This window comes from Lathamus discolor, chromosome 2 (genome assembly GCF_037157495.1).
Source record: "Lathamus discolor isolate bLatDis1 chromosome 2, bLatDis1.hap1, whole genome shotgun sequence".
In the NCBI taxonomy this organism is placed as follows: domain Eukaryota; kingdom Metazoa; phylum Chordata; class Aves; order Psittaciformes; family Psittacidae; genus Lathamus; species Lathamus discolor.
Genome location: NC_088885.1, coordinates 2,624,175 through 2,645,114, shown reverse-complemented (window position 1 = coordinate 2,645,114; position 20,940 = coordinate 2,624,175). Strand labels below are relative to the sequence as shown.

The 20,940-nt window shown below is 38.8% G+C and overlaps 1 protein-coding gene across 12 annotated transcripts in view; it reads right to left on the bottom strand.

The window, feature by feature from the left end:
• The window catches only part of CLASP2 (cytoplasmic linker associated protein 2), a 123,138-nt gene that overhangs the window by 7,839 nt on the left and 94,359 nt on the right, over positions 1-20,940 (bottom strand). For 9 of the 12 annotated variants that reach the window (XM_065665408.1, XM_065665410.1, XM_065665418.1 and 6 more), the window contains 10 exons: positions 18,662-18,906; positions 17,955-18,018; positions 12,629-12,792; positions 11,238-11,316; positions 11,037-11,087; positions 6,688-6,831; positions 2,325-2,468; positions 1,780-1,886; positions 1,205-1,358; positions 294-510 (listed from right to left, as the gene is read on the bottom strand). In XM_065665408.1, coding sequence (XP_065521480.1) covers positions 294-510; positions 1,205-1,358; positions 1,780-1,886; positions 2,325-2,468; positions 6,688-6,831; positions 11,037-11,087; positions 11,238-11,316; positions 12,629-12,792; positions 17,955-18,018; positions 18,662-18,906 — 1,369 coding nt within the window. The remainder of the gene's footprint in view (positions 1-293; positions 511-1,204; positions 1,359-1,779; positions 1,887-2,324; positions 2,469-6,687; positions 6,832-11,036; positions 11,088-11,237; positions 11,317-12,628; positions 12,793-17,954; positions 18,019-18,661; positions 18,907-20,940) is intronic. The other 3 variants (XM_065665414.1, XM_065665416.1, XM_065665417.1) reach the window with 1 other exon arrangement.

Sequence of the window (20,940 nt, the reverse complement as noted above, 5' to 3'; positions counted from 1 at the left end):
TTTATATTGGCAATACTGCTACAGGATGTGCTACCAGAAGTATACAATACAGTTCAGTATTTATCTCATTTCTGTCCTTAATCTCTACAAATACCAGGCAATGCAACAACGTCACTCAAAAGGATTACTAACAAACAAACTAATTCGAAATGCAGCATTTGTAAAAACCTCTCAAAGCAGCAGCACTGGTGATATACATCTATTGCTAATCATAAATTCACAAACTGAACTCAGGGATGGACAACCTCACTATTTTCTTTCTATTCTAGCACAGAATGCAGTCTGAGGCTCACCATCAGGAAACTGCTCTGCATCATCATCAAACATGGCTTCTTTCAAAGCAGATTTATTAAATGAACTGATACCATCTGAATAATTGTATGGGTTATACTCTCGTGAGCGTGGGGAGGAATGGGGAGGCATCGTGTTGAGTAAGGAGGTTTTGTTATCCAGAGCTGTTCGGCCGGTGTCACTCACACCACCTCCTGCTATTCCTGAAGCACTGCAAATCTGCAGGGAAAGAAGTATCATAGCAGCGTATGAAAACCACACTCGCACATTTTGGTTAACGACATGACTAATTCATCCATGCAGCAAAAACTGGTTTACAAATTTATTTCAAATTAGCCTTCAAACAGAAGCCTTCATAACAGTTCCCTAAACTTTGCTTTCCTTCAAAACCAGGAAAGTGCACACAGTCCAAAAGAATTCATGAACTAGCAGCAGCTGTCAGTATTTTATCTCAAAAGTCTGATGCCAAGTAACTAAGATGTTTAAGCACATCCATACTCCACAAGCTCAACAAATCTGAAAGCTGAAGTCCATAGAAACAGGAGTATAAAACACTGCACATAGCACTGGAACACCCACACAGTCTCTACAGAACAAAGTCTTTGGAAAAATACACATTAAGGTGCAGACCTCCCAGAACCTGAACTGCAGCTGTTTTGCAAGATGATGGATTTTTAAATGGCTAACGTTTTAAGTAGATGAAGAGCTGGTGCTACTTAGAATTAGCATTTACGTTTCCAAAATGTGGCTCAAGACAAGGAACACATTTGTCTAAAGTTCTGAAGTAACTGAGGAGAAATGTTCCCTTTCAGAAGTTGTAACACACAAACCTACTGAAAATGATGCTTCACCATCTGTAACAACTCAGCCATTGGCTTGCTTTGCTGGCACCAAGATGAGTTTACATACTCACCGAGTCACCATCGTCTTTTTTGGACTCCCTTTTTACAGGCTCGTTCATATCTTCCTGACTACGGAAGCTGAAATTCTGAATGGCTTCAGTGACTCCACGAAGAGAGCTGTAAATATCTTCAGAATTCATGTTTTCAGTGTCATAATCAAATGCACTGTGCGCCACCGAGAAGGACAGAGGAATTAAAAAGGATTGATTTTGTGACTCCGTATTTTTAAGTAATATTAGCATGGAACTACAGAGACTCAGGAAATACTAATAAATTTATTATTTTTCTTGAAACACATTAAGGAAGAGATCTGGTTCTTCACATAATAAAATCGTGTTACAATACATCTAAGCAAGTGTACTGCCATTAGAGAAAGCACTGGGAGTAGCTAGCAAAGGGATACATGATGCAGCAGCATCTGCCTGAAAAAACAAATGACTTCTGCTCTGTTTTCCTCTTGGGAATATGAAATAATTGGGATTTTACACCATTCTCTCTAAAAAAAGTTCCCATGTAAGGAGGACCAATGCAACCCAACAGGTCTCACAGTCGGCTTATTGCTAAAAGCACCACAAGGCTACATTACCTTGGTGACAAGGTGTTCTGTGATGTATTGGTTGGGGATGTGAGAGGACTTGACCAACTTGCTGGGGAGCGTGGAGTAGGTCTTGTTAAAGGACTTCCCATTGATCCCTGGAAGGGAGGAGGTGAGAAAAGATACTCTAGCAGTACTTCAGCTGTCCTTTTAACTTACTGTGTTTGTTTGCTAGTGCCCAGAAATATTTAAAGAGCTTCTATTTAATTTCTTGGATTGGCTGACCAATTACTAGTTACTTCTATCAGGTATAAATTAGAGATGAATAAAGTAAAAGGTAAACTACTCTTAAAAAGCACATTCAAACTTATTGAAAGTCACTTGGAAGCAACATAGACTTAGAAAGTATTATTCTCTGGAGGAAAAAGAAAAGGCATACCATAAAGAGTGATATCTGCTACTAAGACAGACTTCTACATAGGATTTGGTTTGCTCCTCCTACTCTACCAAACCTTCTTGCTCTTACCAGTAACTCCACAGAAACAGACTTATGTTGAAAACACCAGTAACTTTAGAAAGAAGAGAGCTGTCGATACCTGACCACTGTTGCCTGTATTCCGGAGATGATTATGGAGAAGCTTTGTGGCTCCATCCTGAAATGTTTTTGGTAAAGCACCCAACAGCATTGTAAACTCTGGAGTGTTGAGTTCAAAAAGAGAAATCAGCACTGACTGTGCAGCCTAAAAGAAGAAAACACATATGAAGACATCAATTTCAGTTTCTTAAGTAATATTATCAGCAACAGATGCTATAGTGAGTGGTAATTGCAAAACACAACTTAAGTCTTGATCCAGGATGCCAACATATGTGAACAAAAGCAACTCCTATTTGCTGGTAAGCTGGAGGTTCAGATATTGATAAATCCAGACACACAACAACAAGCTTGCACAATCATTTTGACAAGCAGTGTTTCAGAAATGTGCTAATCAACACACCACTGCCCCCAGCCCTAGATCCCCACTTGCTAAGAAAAGTACTAAAGGAATTCCCCAAAACGGCTTTTTAAAGGGTTTGGCAAGTTGAACAAATTTGCAGAGAATAATGGAACACACCAGGCAGGAAGAAGCCTGCAATTCCTTTTCCTGAGCTCTGCAAGTGGCAATTACAGATGATGGGTAATCAACACACTGGCTTGAAAAGTTCTCATTTTAGAAATTAGAAGAGACAACAACAAAAACCCACCCATAAATAGATAACTTAATTTGGAACGAGACAGTTTTGATTCTGAGTTGTGATCGCAGCACTTGATGTTCTTTATAACTAATCCTACAGCCAAACCGGGTAATGAACCTTCCCCTCCTCCCTGCCCCACTTCCTTTCTCTTGTTGAAAGATAGGCAAACATCATCAGGAATAATTTAGCTGACTACATAGTCCAAAGATGAAAACTGCTAAGTATTGGAGTTTGTAGTTTACTGGATGTCACCTCCCACACCCTCAATTTTAAAGTTCCTCTTTAATGTCACCCTCATCCTACAAGCATGGTTTACTATTTATTTCCTTTTAAATCTGAATCAAATACACCAGAGCTCCTTACTGACAAAGCAACACAGTAAGTGACACAATGGTTGGGTTCCCTCTAGTAAAGAGATGTTGACTGCCTTAGTAATGTTTGTACATTTTGATGAATATTCACTGGATAGCCTAACACCTGGCAACCCAGCAGCTAAACACAAGCAATGAAGGGCTAGAGATGAAGTTCTGCAGGACTGTTTAATAGTTTCTTTGTAGCAGAAAACTGATTCTAAGATTAACCTACTCTGTCTAGTTTATACAGCTCCCCACCAAGCTTTGCCATGCACTGGAGAGAACCAGTGCCTCATGATAGACAGAATGATAGGCAGCTTGCTCAGGCAGCAATATACTTCAAGCAAGCAGTTTAGAAAATTCTTCTAAGACATTTATTTCCCTTATTTTGCTTCCAGAGCAATGAACTGTAGCATTTTTTAATTAGAAGTGGAAAGCCAAAGTATGAGCACACATACCAACACACATCCCAGTGTTAATGGCAGGAATACTAGAATGTTAGATTGCCATGAACTATCTTTGCATGCTCATGACTGGCTGTTCCTTTTCATTTTTATTCCCTACTCCCTCTGACAGTCTTCCCTTCAAGTGAACACCCTGAATGCCCTCTACAGTCTACCACTAATGTTCTTCTTTTCCTTGTTATCCTTAGGGTCAGTCATTTAACAGAAATCAATACCAAGCAAAACCAAAACAAATCCAGCAACTGAGCAAGGGCTTGGGAATTAGCACTTTCCTTTTTCTGTCCCGTTATCCACGTCTCTGCTCCGTAACACTCTATTTAAGCTGCCAATAAAATAATATAAGAGACAGTGCAGGGTCATGTTCGGAAAGAAACGTACTACCATCAAGTCTGCCCAAAGCAAAGCTCAACCTCCATTTTCTAAATTGGCATTGACTCACAGAAGGTTTCCAACTTTGCCATTACCAATTTTCGCTCTCTTCATAGGGAGAAAAAAGAAAAAGGCATTTAGAGTATTTAGAGGATTTTCTTCTCCTCGGCATAAGCTCTCTCTTGAGATTTATGTGCAGTCATACAGAAAACATCTTTGAAAGTCTGCAAAGAGGATTAGAGAGATTTCGTTTGTTTTGTTCTTAACTACTCCAAGATTCTGATTCTTTCCAGAAGAATTCTACTTTTAGAATTGGATGTTCCGAAACACAGGATTTGACCTTCCAAAAAGAAGGCCCATGTCACTGAACTGCACTGACTGCCCGACTGCAGACGTCTCAAGTAAGAAAGGATGCTTCACAATGCTAATGGAAATATTTTGACACTAACCAAACCGAAACAAACCCACCCCAACCCATCAATTGCACAGAAATACACCTGCAAAACCTTTTGATTTGAAGAAATCATATGAAATGTTGTAAGCTCATTAAAATAAATGAATTATAAAGCCTGTAACAGCAGGCTCTGAAGCCTGTCAAGAGAACAAAATGCTTATACCATCAGAGTAACTCTTTTGACTCCTTACCAGTGAAACTGTATTTTCTAGCGTTATTGAAGGCTTGTGACAGTTGGTTGCCTCTAACAGTTGTGTTATGGAAAGAAAAAATAAAATGAGAGAACTTCATATAATTAAGATGTTCCAGATCATTAAACTCACCAGCAGTTCTTTCCATGATTCAGTTACTTACTGACATAAAAATGCTTATTAGAGATACGAACCATCAGATAAGACTGCTTGCCACGTGCCTTAGTACTAAAACTTCACTGATTCAGAAGATAATCCTGCTTCATTCTCTGCCTGTTTTATGGTCTTAGATACGTCACCAGAATATGGTACTAGGCAAGAAAAGTCAATAGGATATAATCTACTGCTGCTTGCTCATACTCATAAAGTTATATAAGAAGACAAAGACAGAAACACTACCTCCAACATAACCTCTCCTTTTTTTAAATGGGATTTTATTTCATTTTTTAAAAAATTTTTAATGGGTTTTTTTATTACATATTTCAGGGACTGTAGTGACAGGACAAGGGGTAGCGGGTTAAAACTTAAACAGGGGAAGTTTAGATTGGATATAAGGAGGAAATTCTTTCCTGTTAGGGTGGTGAGGCACTGGAATGGGTTGCCCAGGGAGGTTGTGAGTGCTCCATCCCTGGCAGTGTTCAAGGCCAGGTTGGATGAAGCCTTGGGTGGGATGGTTTAGTGTGAGGTGTCCCTGCCCATGGCAGGGGGGTTGGAACTGGATGATCTTGAGGTCCTTTCCAACCCAAACTGTTCTATGATTCTATGACTCTAGGTATAATGAAGGTGTGGAAGCTATTTTGATTTTTGTTCTATTCACATTACATGCTTCATGAGACAGCTCCCACTATTTTCTCTCCATTCTCTTCTACAAAGCACCCCTCCTATGCAAAGGAAGTTTTGGTGCTGTTTCCAGGAATGATAAAGATGCCAAAACTCAAACTTAACTGAAAACAGTCAAAGAAATCTAAGCCAATGAATTGTTTCAACTCTTGAAACTGCAGAAATGAACAGAGAAAAATAAACAGAAGAGTTAGTTCTCTGGTCAAAGATGCTTGCACTTGTGAGCCATAAAGTAAATATGTTTATTTAGCACTCAAAAAGTGTTAGCATGCTGGTCATGGAAGTTAAGACAGAACAGAATGGCTGGTGGAAATCAGTCACAACAACTGAACTCCATTCCATCAAACTGCGAACAAACTCCAAAGACTTTTGCATTCTCTAACTGGAAGGACTATTCAGAAACTCTCTCCAAGACTGCATCAGTACATTTCCCACGTTCAGTACCGCTGGTATATGTCTGTAGCTCACATATACTGACTTTCACTGCATAACAATCACATGGAAAAAGGAGTCTTGCACTGGAACTGCAATGTTGAAAGAATAAACCTTTGATATGGCCTTACTAAAGCATAAAAGAGCTGAGAAAATCCAACAGGTATTGAACCCAGTTTGCTACCAAACCTAATGCTCCTGTTAGGAACATGCAGTCAGTATCAGAGGGTGGTCTCTGAAGTAATGTTAAAACTGCAAAGGAAATGCCCACAGAGGTGATTTTAATACCAGGTAAGTGCTTGAAACAGTGATTCCTTCTATTATGAAAGATAGCCTAAAGTTTTTAACATACAACTCTAATGGAGTTTCAAGGTGTGTTAATTTCAACTTTTTACTTAAACTCTTACAAGTTTTGTCAAAGTTTTCCTTTGTCACTTCCAATACTTTATACAGAAACCCCAGGTGTGTTTGCTGAGAAGGATATAAAAGTATCTTTTATCTATGAAAAAATGTTTGATTTTAAAGAAATTTCTTTGCTTGTTTAGGCAAGAAATACTGGCCTCTCTAATTAGCCAAGACACTTGAAATGCAGCACAACTGTAAGCGTGCATTAACAAACGTACCTTCCTAACATCTGAGCTTTTAGGTTCTGTGGTCCAGGTGATGATTCGAGACACTGCTAACCTAGTTTCACTTGAGTTTACAAAATCTCCCGGATCCATCTGCTGTGCAAGAGTCTCTATGTATTTAAGGATTGCAACTTTGACCTGCAAGAAGAAAGAGAGTCAGGTGGACAATGAAAATGGTGGGCTGCCAAGAACAAGTGTGCTCACAGAGCAGTGGTCATTCCCTAAAATAAAGGTTATATTTTTCCCCCAAGTAAAGCAAACATCTTTTCAGCATTGATATAAAATTCTACACATAAATCAATTTACAAATGGATATAACATTTCAAGAAGGGAAGTATTCCACAGAAATTCAAATATTAATAAAAACCTGAGAATTCACTGGTAGCAACTAAAAGATACACAGATCATTGCATATGCAGAAGCTTATATTTAAGAAGAAAAGCAAAGTACTCAGAATATTTAAGAATCATCAAGACTCTGAAGAACCATTCAGAATTGTTAAGAACATTTCACAAGTACTAAAATGAAAAATGAACATAATCTGAGGCACCAATAATCAGTTCCTATTAGTTCCTACTATACAGTTAATACTCAGCAATCCTTTCTCAACACCAGAGCTGAGCAGGTGCCATCCTTGGGGATGAGCCACATGAATCTTCCCATTAAACACTAAAAAAGTATGGAACAGAAATTCTATAGAAGACTTAGGAGGGGTCACATGCACACATTTCCCTCGATGATATTTGGAAGACAGACATGAATTTACCAGGAGGACAGAAAATCTGCCTCACTCCATCTTTTATCTGAGCATCATTCTCCTACTCCACTCACTCTGTTTTGCCGCAGCCTCTCTCTAGCTTCTCCAAAACTGCACCACTGAAAAGCTTTGGGCAAAGGGCAATACCTGTATCTCCCTCAAACACTCATCTCCTTAGCTCCTGCTGACTCCAAGGTCCGTCACACAGTCCATCAACAAGAGCGGTGAATGTCTCTTTAGGCCACCTATTTGAATCAGCTACTTTTATTTCCACTGTTAATTATAGTGAACCAGAAATACCTACCAGGATGGAGACACCTACGTCCATCATAACCAGAAAGAGAGTTCTGGGTGTGTTTTCATTGTTCATGGCTTGTAGTACAACTGTTCTGAGCAAAGCTATTTAGTAATTTCCCTTGGTCATGAGAACTTGCAAGCTATTGAAAACTCAAGATACACTGAACATACACATTAGTAAGGACAGCTAATACACTTAGATCAATAATGAATGCTTCAGTTTCACAGCAGCTGTTGAAGCTTGACTCCTCCAAAGTTACACAACAACCAGCAGCTGGTTACACAGACCAACACCAGCAAATGCAGGAAAACCCATACTGATTGTTAGATCTTACCAAAGCAAAAAAACCCAGAACACCAGCCATCTCCCCAGCAAAACCAGGACACGTGCTTTTCCAGATATGAAGTAACAGTTACAATTTCTAGATTACCAAGTGAAACAACAGCACTGTTTCACTGCTCATGATTTACATTTATATCTCTCACCTTATAAAAAATTACTGTTAAAAACTGTAACCCTTAAAACACACAGAGGCATTTCTCCCAGAGAACAAACTCAGGAACACTCTATCTGAGAGCAGTATTATTCAGTGTTTACTCCCACAGAGTAAATCTCTTCTGGACACTCTTCTGGAGAGATGGAGGCTCTTGACAGAAGAGCATTGAATGGAAGATGGAGAGTTCAGACCCATAAACCTTTTCATAGTGACACAGATTCCAAACAGTTGTCAAACTTTGGGTAAGAGTGGGTTTCACTGATTGCTTTTGAAAGAAAAACTTGTGGAAGGGGTACCTTCCTAAGTTCAAATATAGCGAGACAGGGTCATTACAGATACAAAACCCATCCTAAGTGAACTCCAGAATAGCCACAAATCTACTTAAAATGTACTTTTGTCACTATGTCCAGTAAGTATGTACAAAGTTGAGATTTAGAAATAAGAGATGTAACTAAGGGCTAGAAGACTAGATCTTAGAGGGCTAAGATCTAAGTCCTCTTTAACAGTCCATTTCAGCTCTTTGGGAGAGCAGATTTTTGACTGCAGTGAAAGCAGCGCCAGGGATTCTTACACTGAATACCTGATCAACTGCAGCAAAAAGCCTTTGTTAACAAATCAGGATTGTCAAAGGACAGAAAAGGTTCAGAAGCTGCTAATGAACTTCGGTCACAATGCTTGAATTAATCCCTCACCAAGTGTGAACTGTTTGATGTTCAACCTGAGAAACATGAAAGAGATGGTTTGAAGGGTATTTCAGGGCAACCCCCCCATCCTTTGGGAAGCACATGCTCTGCACCTGCAAAAATAAGCTTAATAGATTATATCCCATCCAGAAAATTTGACTCCTGTGCCCTATTACATTTGACCAAAAGAGATACATGCATCTGGCACCTCTAATGGTGTTTCAGCAGTTCTCCACACTTACATGTAACAGTATAGCAAAAGGAAGAGGGATAGAGCACAATACACTGTGCTGCGTCCACCATGGATTAGGTTAGTAGAGTTGTATCTTTCCTATGTTTGGTCCTAGCTATCCCCACCTCTGCAGCCACTCTAGTAACTTGACTTCTACTGTCCAGGACTTAGCTGCGTTTGTAAGAATGACCATGACAGTTTAAAGAACCATGATTTTTTACTACTATCATGTAAAAAAACAGAGGGGAAAAGTCATTTGTAGAAGGGAATCCTTCCATGGAGCCAATTTCTTATCTGTCATCCTTTCTTACATCTGACCACCTTTAACGATGCCTAAAATCCTTTCTCTGTTTTTTTCCTCGTCACAGTATCTAGCCCAAAGGCACACTCTGCAACAAAATAATCCCTTATCAGAGCAAGAACAAAAGCTGAACACTTCAAGCAATGGAGCAGCCCTAGGACTATCAATTGATCTGTCAGCAACCTGGGTGCACTGTGGATGGCATTTAGACAAAATATCCAAGGACACTGACATTAAATAGATACTTCTGCAACTGATATTCAGTAACTTTACTGTTTGGATTCTGAAGTTGTAGTTATAAAGATGGGAGCATGGGGGCAGCTACCACTTTCTTCTGATAAAAGATTACCTTCACTTACACAGTTACACACTTCACTGTCCCCAAAATTCATTTTAAGTACTGGAAATTACTTACAGAATGTCTTCCCATTAAGTATTTCAGATTTCTTAAGCCCTTCTAGGTCACATAATAAATATGACTGAACTTAGCCCCAACTCAGCCTAGCAGGAGTCCATATCTCATTCCAAATCTATAGTCTCAGACTTTGAAATCTGATTGATACGTATTTACCAGCTGTACTACTACATGGAAGAAAGAACATCTCCACCATCAAATTCACCTTCCTGGGGAGGAAAACTAAGTGAAACAAAACCAAACCAAATTTGTTCCAAGGATTTATTTAAACAGCAAACTGATTTTTACTACCTCATTTGCTGTCTTCAGTAAATGACAGCAGTCCCTTTTTAACACACGAAGCAACAGTGGTCAACGTATCAACTGTCCTCAAAAGCTTAAAAATGTAAGTTTTACTGTATTGTAGACAAAAAAAGGCATATTCATGTGACTTTAAGTTCAATGTAACTTAGGAAAAGTCATATTCTTGTGCAGTATCAAACCATGTAAATACATTTCGTGCAGGATAGAGCAGAAAACGCCAGTTATCATATGCTTGTTATTTCCCCATTTACAACACTTGTAAATCTTCCTCGGATTTGATGCATTTATCCTAAAATCGACTCTCTTTGGCACTGTAAATGTACTACAGAATACATTTTTCATTTGCAGTTATGCTGGCAGGTCTCCAGGCTAGAGATTCTTATGCAAAAATGTGTGTAATTGTAAAACTACACACTGCTTTCAGGAAAGGAAGTGCACCACAAAGGCAGCGGATTTTTAATATAGGAACTCCAGTTCATATTAATATTAAAATAATTTCAATTAATTCAAGACCTATCAGGCTGAACACATGAAAAAAAAAAAAAGAGCTAGGAAAACAGGATTGGGAAATCACAAACATAAAATTAGAAGAGACTTGATAGAGTGAGTTTGCATAACCAGCTCAATGTTAGGCGGCCACGCTTTTGTTGCCCATTTTTACTGTTCTGTGGGTTTATTAGCTCTCCCTTGCAGCCAATGTTTTCATACCAGTGTCATATTTAAGACTGAACAACTGCATGCTTCGAGTTTCTCGCACAGGTTAGTAGCAGCATATGAATGCATTCAAATAAAATTATTGGAAACACTGTAAGAGCTTGACATAGGGTTAAGAATAAAGACAATAATTCAGACAAAAACCTTTGAGCTCCAAAAAGAGCGAAGCTGGTCCTGCAGTGCTGGCTTGACTGTCTGAAAGTTTACAAAAACAAAATCCACTAATTGAAAACCTTTCTTTTTTTAAACAACACAAAAATCACAATCCAAATTCAAAGATTAAGACAAGCAAATGTCTATCAGTGAAGAGTTTTTTGCCTGCAAAGCTAGCCTGAAAATGCTTACCTTCAGGCTAGGTGTTTGGGTCTGGTCAACAGTAAATCTCATCAAAATACTGAACTGGAGGTCATTTGGAAAAGATTCCCTGTAAAGCAAACAAATCAAATCAAGCTTTAGTGCTTCTAAAAGAAAAACACATTCTGCCAGTTTTGTTGGTATTTTTTATTGTATCTGACTTCGAGAAACATTCACCTGGCATGTGAAGGACAAAATGTAAGAAATTCCTGCTTCAAACCAAATACAGTTAAATATATAATGCAAATAATAAGGGATGACATAATAATAATAATATGGTAGTATTCTGATTCTGTGCAATCCTCAAATTAACATGCAGTAGCACTGCTAAAGGTGCTCACTTCTTCGGACCATCCTCTTCCACCTCAGCTGCCCCCCCATGACACACACTGCATATGACCCTCATGGGCTCTGCTGCAGCAGATCCCATTCCCTCTCTTCCCACAACACACTCCATACCCTTCCCCAGACTCCACAGCAGATCTGCCACGTGAACAGGTACAGCATAGGCCCAAACAGCTTAGACTGTCCCCTAACTTCACAGAACAAAAGAAGTAGATTCCAGAGCCCTTCCAATTCTAAAACCTAGCTTTCATTTGGAAATAAAACTGGCTACGCAGCATAGATAGTTCCCAAAATCACTTAAGATTATTTTGTAATCAGGCTACTTACAATGTTCGGAGAGAAGGGAGGGAATCATAGAACGGTTTGGGTTGAAAGGACCTTAAAATCATCCAGTTCCACCCCCTTGCCATGGACACCTTCCACTAGAGCAGCTTGCTCCAAGCTCCTGTGTCCAACCTGGCCTTGAACACTGCCAGGGATGGGGCAGCCACAGCTTCTCTGGGCACCCTGTGCCAGCGCTTCAGCACCCTCACAGGGAAGAACTTGTGCCTTATATCCAACCTGAACTTCCCCTGTTTAAGTGTGAAGCCATTACCCCTTGTCCTATCACTACAGTCCTTGAAGACATAAAGGAAATCCATTATTGCTGTAATTCCTTCAAAGCCTGCTGACACTGAGCTGAATATTGCACAATACCTTTGTATCAAAAAGGCCAAACACAAGCATTACATCACTGAGGACAAGGCAAGACAACAAACATATGGCTCAGCCGCACAATCTGGAATCAGGTAAGCAGTACCACATTAATTGTTCAGCATTAAGGATTCAAGCCTTTTCATCTGAAAAGTCGTTTAGGAAAACAAAATGCTTAACCAGTGACATTTACTGGAGTTTCAAGATCTTGCATTAGCTGTGCATTTCTCCAAGAATCTCACAGCACACACACAAACACCCCAAAAAACCAAACACCCCAGAACTTGAATTATTCTGGATTTGTTTTAGGGGTTTTTGTAGTTTGTTACCTAAGAACACATTACCTTGTGACATCGAGTGCCTTCTGAACTTTTGCTTGCACAGAGCCAAGCAAATCAGCACCCATCTTTTTCAACAGCTGTGTCAGCAGCACGAACAACCAGTCCTGCAGATCTTCTTTATGGACCTGGATGAAGTCCACCAGTGTCTCCAAAAACATACTGAACACCTAAAAGGCAGAAGAAGATGGAAAGAGGGTAGGATGGGGCAAAAGAGGAGATGACACTGACGTATGCTGAACTTACAAACAAAGAAGAAAGCAGTAAGGGAATCAGAGGCAGAGAAAGGCAGTGTTTTGCAGCCAAGCAGGAAAAGGAAGAAAATAAAAAGAAAAGGAAAAGAAATCTGTCTTGCTTTCCCATTGGATTTTGAGACGAGAGTACATTGGAAATGTTAGCCCACTTCTGTAGAAGTTTGCCCATTAGGTATTCCATGCAGTTTCGTCAAGAAAAGAAATGCTTACTGTGATGGCTGGCGCAACCTCAATGTTTGTTCAGTAAAACTTCATTTTTTACCCTTCCAAGCTTTATCATTAAGTTGATTTGACATTCCTCGAAGACCACAAAACCACTTTCTCTCCACAACCAAAAAAGCTGCTATAATTCTTTAGCAAAATAATAATTGTAAATATCTGGCTTACTAAATACTGCAAAGTCATGAAAGCTAGCCAGTTCCTTTATGTAAAATATTTGTGGAACAGAACAAGATTCTCCTGCTATTGCAGGTATCCAAGCACAAAACTGCTCACCATAGCAGGGAAAAAAAGCCAGGATGCATTTCAGACTAACAGGTGTTTAGAACACAGAAGTGTTCTTGTCTTTTCAAGAAGATGTTATCCACTGCGTTCTTTTCAACAAATAATATTGTATATAATAAATAGAAATAATGGTGGAAAGTCTATATTCAGTAGGAAAACCTCTGTTGTACTTCTAATAACCTCAGCACCCAGACCAGGAAGAAGGGCTTTTTGGAGGGACAGGATAAAGTAGGGCAGGACAAATAGGTAACTGTTGAAACAGCCTTTCTAGTATCTCACTCATGATGTTTTTCGAGGCCTATGGCGATGCACATGTTCTATGCTTGTGTGGCCTGTGGGTTTCCCGTTTCTCCGACAAGAAAAATGGATGTGTGGGCTGAAAACCACAACTGACACTCACTCCAGCTCCAGCACACGGCTCTGTACAGAAGCAGACGTATTGCTAAGAGGGTAGGAGAGATTTTGTCCTCCTGAGTGTTTATGATATGGGTACACGGTTGGAAAAGGCTGCTGCAGAGGAAGGGCTGAACCCCTCCACCTTCTGCCACTGACCTGCCTTGTCCTAAGCCCAGACTCTGCTGCTGTCTGTGAATGGATGATCCCCAACTGCAATCAGACCTCATACGGCTGCAGAAACCAGCTTCCTTCCACAGCACTGACCAGGCACAGAGGAGCAGGTGCATGCTGCTGCATGCCTTCATCAGCCACTGGGGAGTTACATCTCTTCTCATGTTGGTAATCAGGCCAGGGAGAGCAAACTCGCACCATGAAGTGGAAAAATCCACAGGTATCTTTAAAAGAAGTGCCTCAAAATTTGTATTAGAAATAAAAAAATGTAACTCAGATTCTTTTTGCCAAGAAAGGCTGGACCACATGATGCCGGAGGTGCCTTCCAGCCTGGTATCCTATGATTTTATTTTCTTTCGGGATCTAATAAAGACAAGGGAGAATTTTTCGAGAGACATCTTAAATACTGAAGAGCTGTGTTAGAAATAAACCAATACAAAACCTACTCAACATAAAGCCCATCAGGATGAGCTACTTTAAATAACTTCTCTTTTGGGACAAGCTACATTGAAAGTTGCTAAAAACAACAACAACAAAATACAGCTAAGTCTTCTGCTGCCTTCTAAGCTTGTATCTGTATTTGCATTTTGAGGTTTAAAAATTACCCTGCCAGTAGTGGGAAGAAGTTTTTATGCTCAGGACTGGAAACGTCTTCTGTGTTCTTCTGAAAACTAACAATATCTAACAATCAACATCTAGCAATATCCCATGTTGTAGATGCACAAGTAGTGGGCACAATTATAAGACCCAGGCAAAACCAAACCAAGAAGTACTTTGTGTATTGTGACATGACAGTCTTTGGATTTAACAGCCCTAAAATAAGGGGAAAAGATACTGATGACTTAAAAGATGACTTTCGCAGACAAGAACAAAAATTCTGGTGCTGTAAATTACACTTGGGGTCTTACAATTGTATTTAAACCCTTCAAAGCAAACTGTACAGCTCAGCAGAAGTTAAAACTGTACTGGTTTCTCTGAGTTTGCAGACACTGACACACACGTCTGTCCATTAACATGCAAGCTGGACAAACTGGCTACAGCCTCTTGGATGAAGAGATTTACACTTTAAACATGTAAGTGGTTTAGACTGATATCATTCTGAAGTGAATTATGAATCACTGCGGCAAAAGCACTCTGAAGATCCCATGCCGAGGTTTTAACTTTTAGAAGACACGTAACTGAAGACTCAATTTTGTTTTCACGCTTTGTTTGATTTTAGGTTCACCATAGTGAGTGTCTGGGAGAACTCAATTAAGTGGAGTCATTACGTTCCATTTTAAGAAACATACAAATCGTACCGGTTTGGTTTAGGACAAAGTATGAAGAATTCAAGGCAGCTGTAAGAGCATCTCAGGTAAAGGATGAATTTGGAATGGGAAATGGAACTCAAGCACCACGCTGAATGATGTATGTGTATGTCTGCAGTTTCCATTTTAATGATGTGAATTAAAATCCTGAAATCAAACATCTAAAGTTGAAGTTTTTAATAATTTGATAGTGGAAAAAAATAAACAGATATGAAAATAATTATACACGATCTGCCCTTAAAGTGAATTATTTCAGATGTGCCAACCACCACAATACAAAGCAGGAATGCATAACCAAACAATGTCAGTTCATTAGTAGAGAAAGCACATCTCGAAACTGAACCACACAGTTTACATAATTGTATAGAGCATTTTATGATTGCAAAAGGCTTGACACTGCATGAACTCTTTGGGGAAGAAAAATAGAGAAAAAGGGTTAATTGCACATTCATGCAAGTAAGGTTAGGTTTCCAACAAGTATTGAACCAACTTACTCTCTAAAGAGAGTTCCAACACAGGGGACAGCATGCAAAACGAAACGAAACAGAACAAAACAAAAAACAACAAAAAAGGGAAAAAGATAAAAACACACAAATTAGTGGCCATCGATACAAAGTTCCTGTATGGAATATAAACCAAAAGAAAACAAAAAATGTATTTCAAAACTTTTATGATAAACTTAGTAATTTTATCGGGACACCAATATGCGCTTGGCATGTTCCTCAAATCACTCTCCCATTTTCTCCTCCACATATTACTCTCTTTTTCTAAGCAGTTCCCTATATCCAGCTAACATGTAAAAGTAAACCTCTAAAAAACCAAACCAAAAACCAAACAATAAAAGTGATGACAGAAGAATTCCTACAGCCACTTGAAAAGAGTCTAAAATGAGATTTGTGTAGCCATGTGTGCGTGATACAAAAAAAAATCACAGCTCATGAACTCTTAATACTCAAAGGATCCCCCTTATGATAGACTGATAACTTTCCATCGTTTTGCAACACCAAAAGGCAGGCAAGGCATCAGTGACCAGAACAGTCATACCACACGTGCTGCAACACAGGCCACGTTTGCAAAACCATAGCAACATTATTCTATGTGAGGATGCCCAGCAAACAAAACAAGTAGAAGAATTCAATGTCATATTCCTAAAGGCTTCATAAAAAGATAAAATGCTCTTCTGACACATACACCTGAATTTTGGAACATTTTCATTATCCTCCCCTGGCTCCCCCAGTACAAACAAATCTCCAGGGTAGTTCTGATCCATGCAGAGCTGCAATACTAATTAACACAAGGACAAACAAAATGAAACCAAGCTGCTAGTCACAGTTCTGTCATTACTTCATTTAAAACCCAGTAATATTTCAACACTTTATTTTCTGTCCTCTCCTCTGACTTAACTACCTGTTTTTATGGAAAGCTTTCTGCAGTGTAACTGCTTGGCTTCAGTCTCTTCTGCATTTCTGCAGTGTATCAGCAACTCTGATATCATGCTGCTGCGTACAATACAAGTGTCTTCCAAAATTCATGATGCTGCAGATAGCAGCTCAGTCACCTCTTTACCAGGAAAAACAAGGAGGACAGACAAACATTAAGTGGACCGGTCCAGACCTCTCATCAGTCTGAATTTAATTTCACATGGCAGCAAAAAGGAAGACTTAAAATATGTAAAATGTATTACCCAATCAAACTTCTTTTTCAGACCTCTGCTGGAAAAACCAATACTTCTGAAGTAACTACTCTGCTCTGAATTCTTCTGGGTTATCATTTTATCAATTCTTAAATACAGACACCAAGTGGGACATGTTATACTCAACATGAAAGATAGGGTTTTTTTTTCCAAACAAGCCTATAATTCAAACAAAATATGAAGTTACATGTTCTTAGTTTTATTCAGCTCCCTACCTGCTGCAGTCCTTTTGCTATTAGAAATGACTGCATGTATGAAGTCATTACTGCTGTACCAGTAACCCACCTCCCACAAAACTGTACAAATATTATCAAGTGAAGTAATGCTGCTAAAAAGATTTTAATGGTCTTAGAGAAAAGAAGGATTATTCTCCTTGGGTCTTTACCTAGGTAAAAGTGAATAAAACATCGCAATTTCTTTTATATCAAAGTATAGTCTCTACCTTACTTCTTGAATACTATCAGTGATGTAAAAATTACACAGCAGTCTCAACTGCCAGGCCTATCTATGACATTTGAGGAAGACATCACAAGTTATGATAATACAAAATACCCTGGAAAATAAATAAGCATACATTTGGTATAAGTTGTTACTCATCATGTATGTTGTCATATGTGGTCAGTTAGACCACTTTCTTTATGATTCACATTACTGCACCAGAGCCTTTTGTTTTCAGTTGAGAGAAGAACATTATTCAAGTTGAAGTGTCCTCTGTAAACATGACTCCTTAAAAATACTTACAAATTTTAACACAAACTATTGACCTACTGCGATGTATTTTAGATGAAACTAACCTTTACCTTATTTCAATTATCCTGCAAACAAGGTGGAAAATGATCTTGGGTCAAAATTGCAAATTAAATGGATTGAAATCTGATGCTAACCGCTTACAGAGAACAGCCTGTCCAGTTCTGACATGTGCAAATACCACTGACATATTTTACCACAACTGGCTTTCTATTACAGTATTCAAACCTTTACTGAAAGTAAGAGGAACCTAAACATACCTTACTGTGAGGATCAGCAAACATCCTTGTGAAGATTTCACACAATCTTTTCAACTCAACACGACTGTCAAAGTGACAACAATACGTTAGTCAATTCCCCTGCTAGTGCTACCAAGCACTAACGCACAGCAATCAGTGCGATCAACTGTAAATATTGAATCAAGTAATCTAGTAAACAAAGTAAAGCATTTTAAGACATAATAAAAACATAATAGATTTTGTCTAAAATGAGACTTTCAATCTAGAAATGGCTCTTTAAACTAGTTGGTGTATATAACATTTCCGTATTTTAACGGAGCAGATCATAAAAAAGGTATACTTAGTAGCCAGTGGTAAAGAGTTTCTTCTGAATAAATACCCTATTAATAATAAGAATATTAATAACAAGAACAACAAAAATAATAAAGGCTTTCCATCAATACTAGATGCAAGCACTTAAGGCAAGGATTATATTGATTATATTGCAAGGATTGTATTGATTTTCAATTCCATTTCTTAAACTGAGCTTTCTAAACAGATCCTATATACTGGTGGCCAGAAATGAAAACAGCTTCCTCACTCCTTCCCCCATCTTATTCTGAGATGCACAACTAGCTTTTCCTCTCCCCAGCATTCTGAATTCTTTGGAACATCAGCCTCCTTTCCTACTTCCCTTGCCACCCTTTGACTCTAAAATGAATTGTTTTTTGATTGGAATCTCTTCTTACCTTAAAGTTCTCTGGTTCTTTAACAAGTTTTGCAGACCTAGAAGGCCTTCTTTTCTCTCTGACCAGTTGGAGCTGGCACAGCGATTTAGGACTTCAGCCACATCTTCTGTTTGCCTCATGTATGTTGGTATGCTTCCATTCCTAGAGCTATAGGACCTTTCTGAACAGGCACTTGATGCATCACTGTTGGCATCATCATCCGAGTACATCCCATAAGTCTCGTATCTTCTTCGCACAGGCTTCTTCTGTAGTACAGAAACACCTCACATTACCACTGATTTTCAAAGAGAGAGTATACAGACAAGTAAAGAATAGAGACGCCAACAGTTCAATTTATCAGTGTGACCCCTACTCCCTGCACTGATAAATGTCTCCAACTGTTCAGCAGGTCTAACCAAGTTAATAAACACATTTCAAAGAAGTATGGCTTGTGAGGTATTCCAAATATAAAAGCAAAGCAAATGCCAAGAAGACACACATTTGATGGAACATTCAACTTAAGGTTTACTTGTAAAAATCCATACAATCGCATGATAGGGTAACATAAAGACTGTATTGAAAGTTAGTTACTCTCTTAATAGCTTTATATATGTTACAGGATGTAAGACTGAGGTCTAAACTCACATACTCTGTCATTTTAACTTACTTTGTATCAAGCATGTTAATAGCAAAATATTAAACTATTGAAGAAAGAAAACAGTTTCTATACCTTAGTCCGTATGTCTCCTAAGAGCTGTTAGCAGTAAATTATTGAAAAGAAACAGAAATTGAGAACAGGAAGGTAAGGCATAGCAGCATTGACTATTAAACTACCTGCTACCGAACACATTGTCTTACTGTAAATTTTGTTCTTAGCTCTCTGCATCTGATTAGAACATCATGAATTGGCAAGCAGTTTGCTAAGCTTCCATTTCCAGGGAAGTATTACATATCATCTGCTGGTTGGTCACAAAGACTTCTCTGTCAACACCTTTGTGTCTCATGCAGTAGTATTTCAGCATGAAGATTACACACATGCACTCAATTGCTATCTGAGACAGTGATTTAAACTTTAGTTTTCCATCAACTTCTCCACCTCTGCCTTAAACTTCATTTAAATATCTAAATTTGGTCACTGCAACAATTGCTACAAAACCTCCCAAACCCTAATGCAAAAACCCGGATCCCCCAAAAACAAACCCAAGCCAACAAAACACAACACAACACGCCAAAGCCAGAGGGAAAAAAACAACCCAACCAAAGAAATGCTGTTTATTCTGAAAGGAATATCACATACCTCTGCAAAACAACCCTGCCATTCATATACTGGAGTTGAAGCTAGTAGTTAAAATCTGATTTCATTATACACACACAGAAGCAGCAGTGTGATTGGTTTCCCTTTGACTGGTTTCCCTTTAAGTACCATTCCCATTTGTACAGGGTTCTCATTTTTAACTGTGGAATAACTCGGGGGTATCGCAATACAGACCAGTCAATACACCATCTAACAAGCAAGCTTACTGCCAAGAGAACAAGCATACAGATGTGTAAGAGAACAAAGGAAGGGAAAAATCCCAAAGACATGAGCATTTCTGAACAGGGTCACCATAAGTAAAAGAATCTGTAAAGAAGTAAAATCAGAACTGTCAAGGACTGTGCTGAAATAAAAGGTATAAAACCATGTGGAGATCACCACATTGCTGCATTTCTTCTATCTTATGTTCAAAACCAGATCTTAGCCAGAAGACTGATGCCACTTTGGCTTGAGCAGTGTTATAACTGGCCAAGTGATTTTTAATACCATAAAAAAGGTAAATCCAGATTATAAATCCAGAATATTTTTATATTACATCTGTCAGGACTGTACCTTCTACCTGTTAAAAACACTGTTCTGAGGAGGGTGCTTCAGTCTATGGTAATATAAGAAGGATGCTCATAACCAGATTTCCATCTAAATAGGGCCCTTTATACAGGACAAGCTGCACACTGAGAGCACGGCAGGGAACCAGGCAGGCAAATGCTGCAGTAATAAATTGTTGCTGGTCTTGATCCTTCTTGATCCTCTGAAGATTCTTTAGCTACAATCCTTTAGTGTCTAGCTAAAATATACAAACCAATTTTCCTCTAACATCTCTAGGAGCATCAGGCTATTTTGGATCCAGGTCAGACAAGTCAGTTTCTACGAGAAAACTTAGTCACTTCAGCAAACAGGACACATTCCAGCTACAAGAGCAGTTACTGGAAGTATTAGTTTCTTCTAAATTTATATTCTTATTACATATTTTGCCCAGCTAAATCTG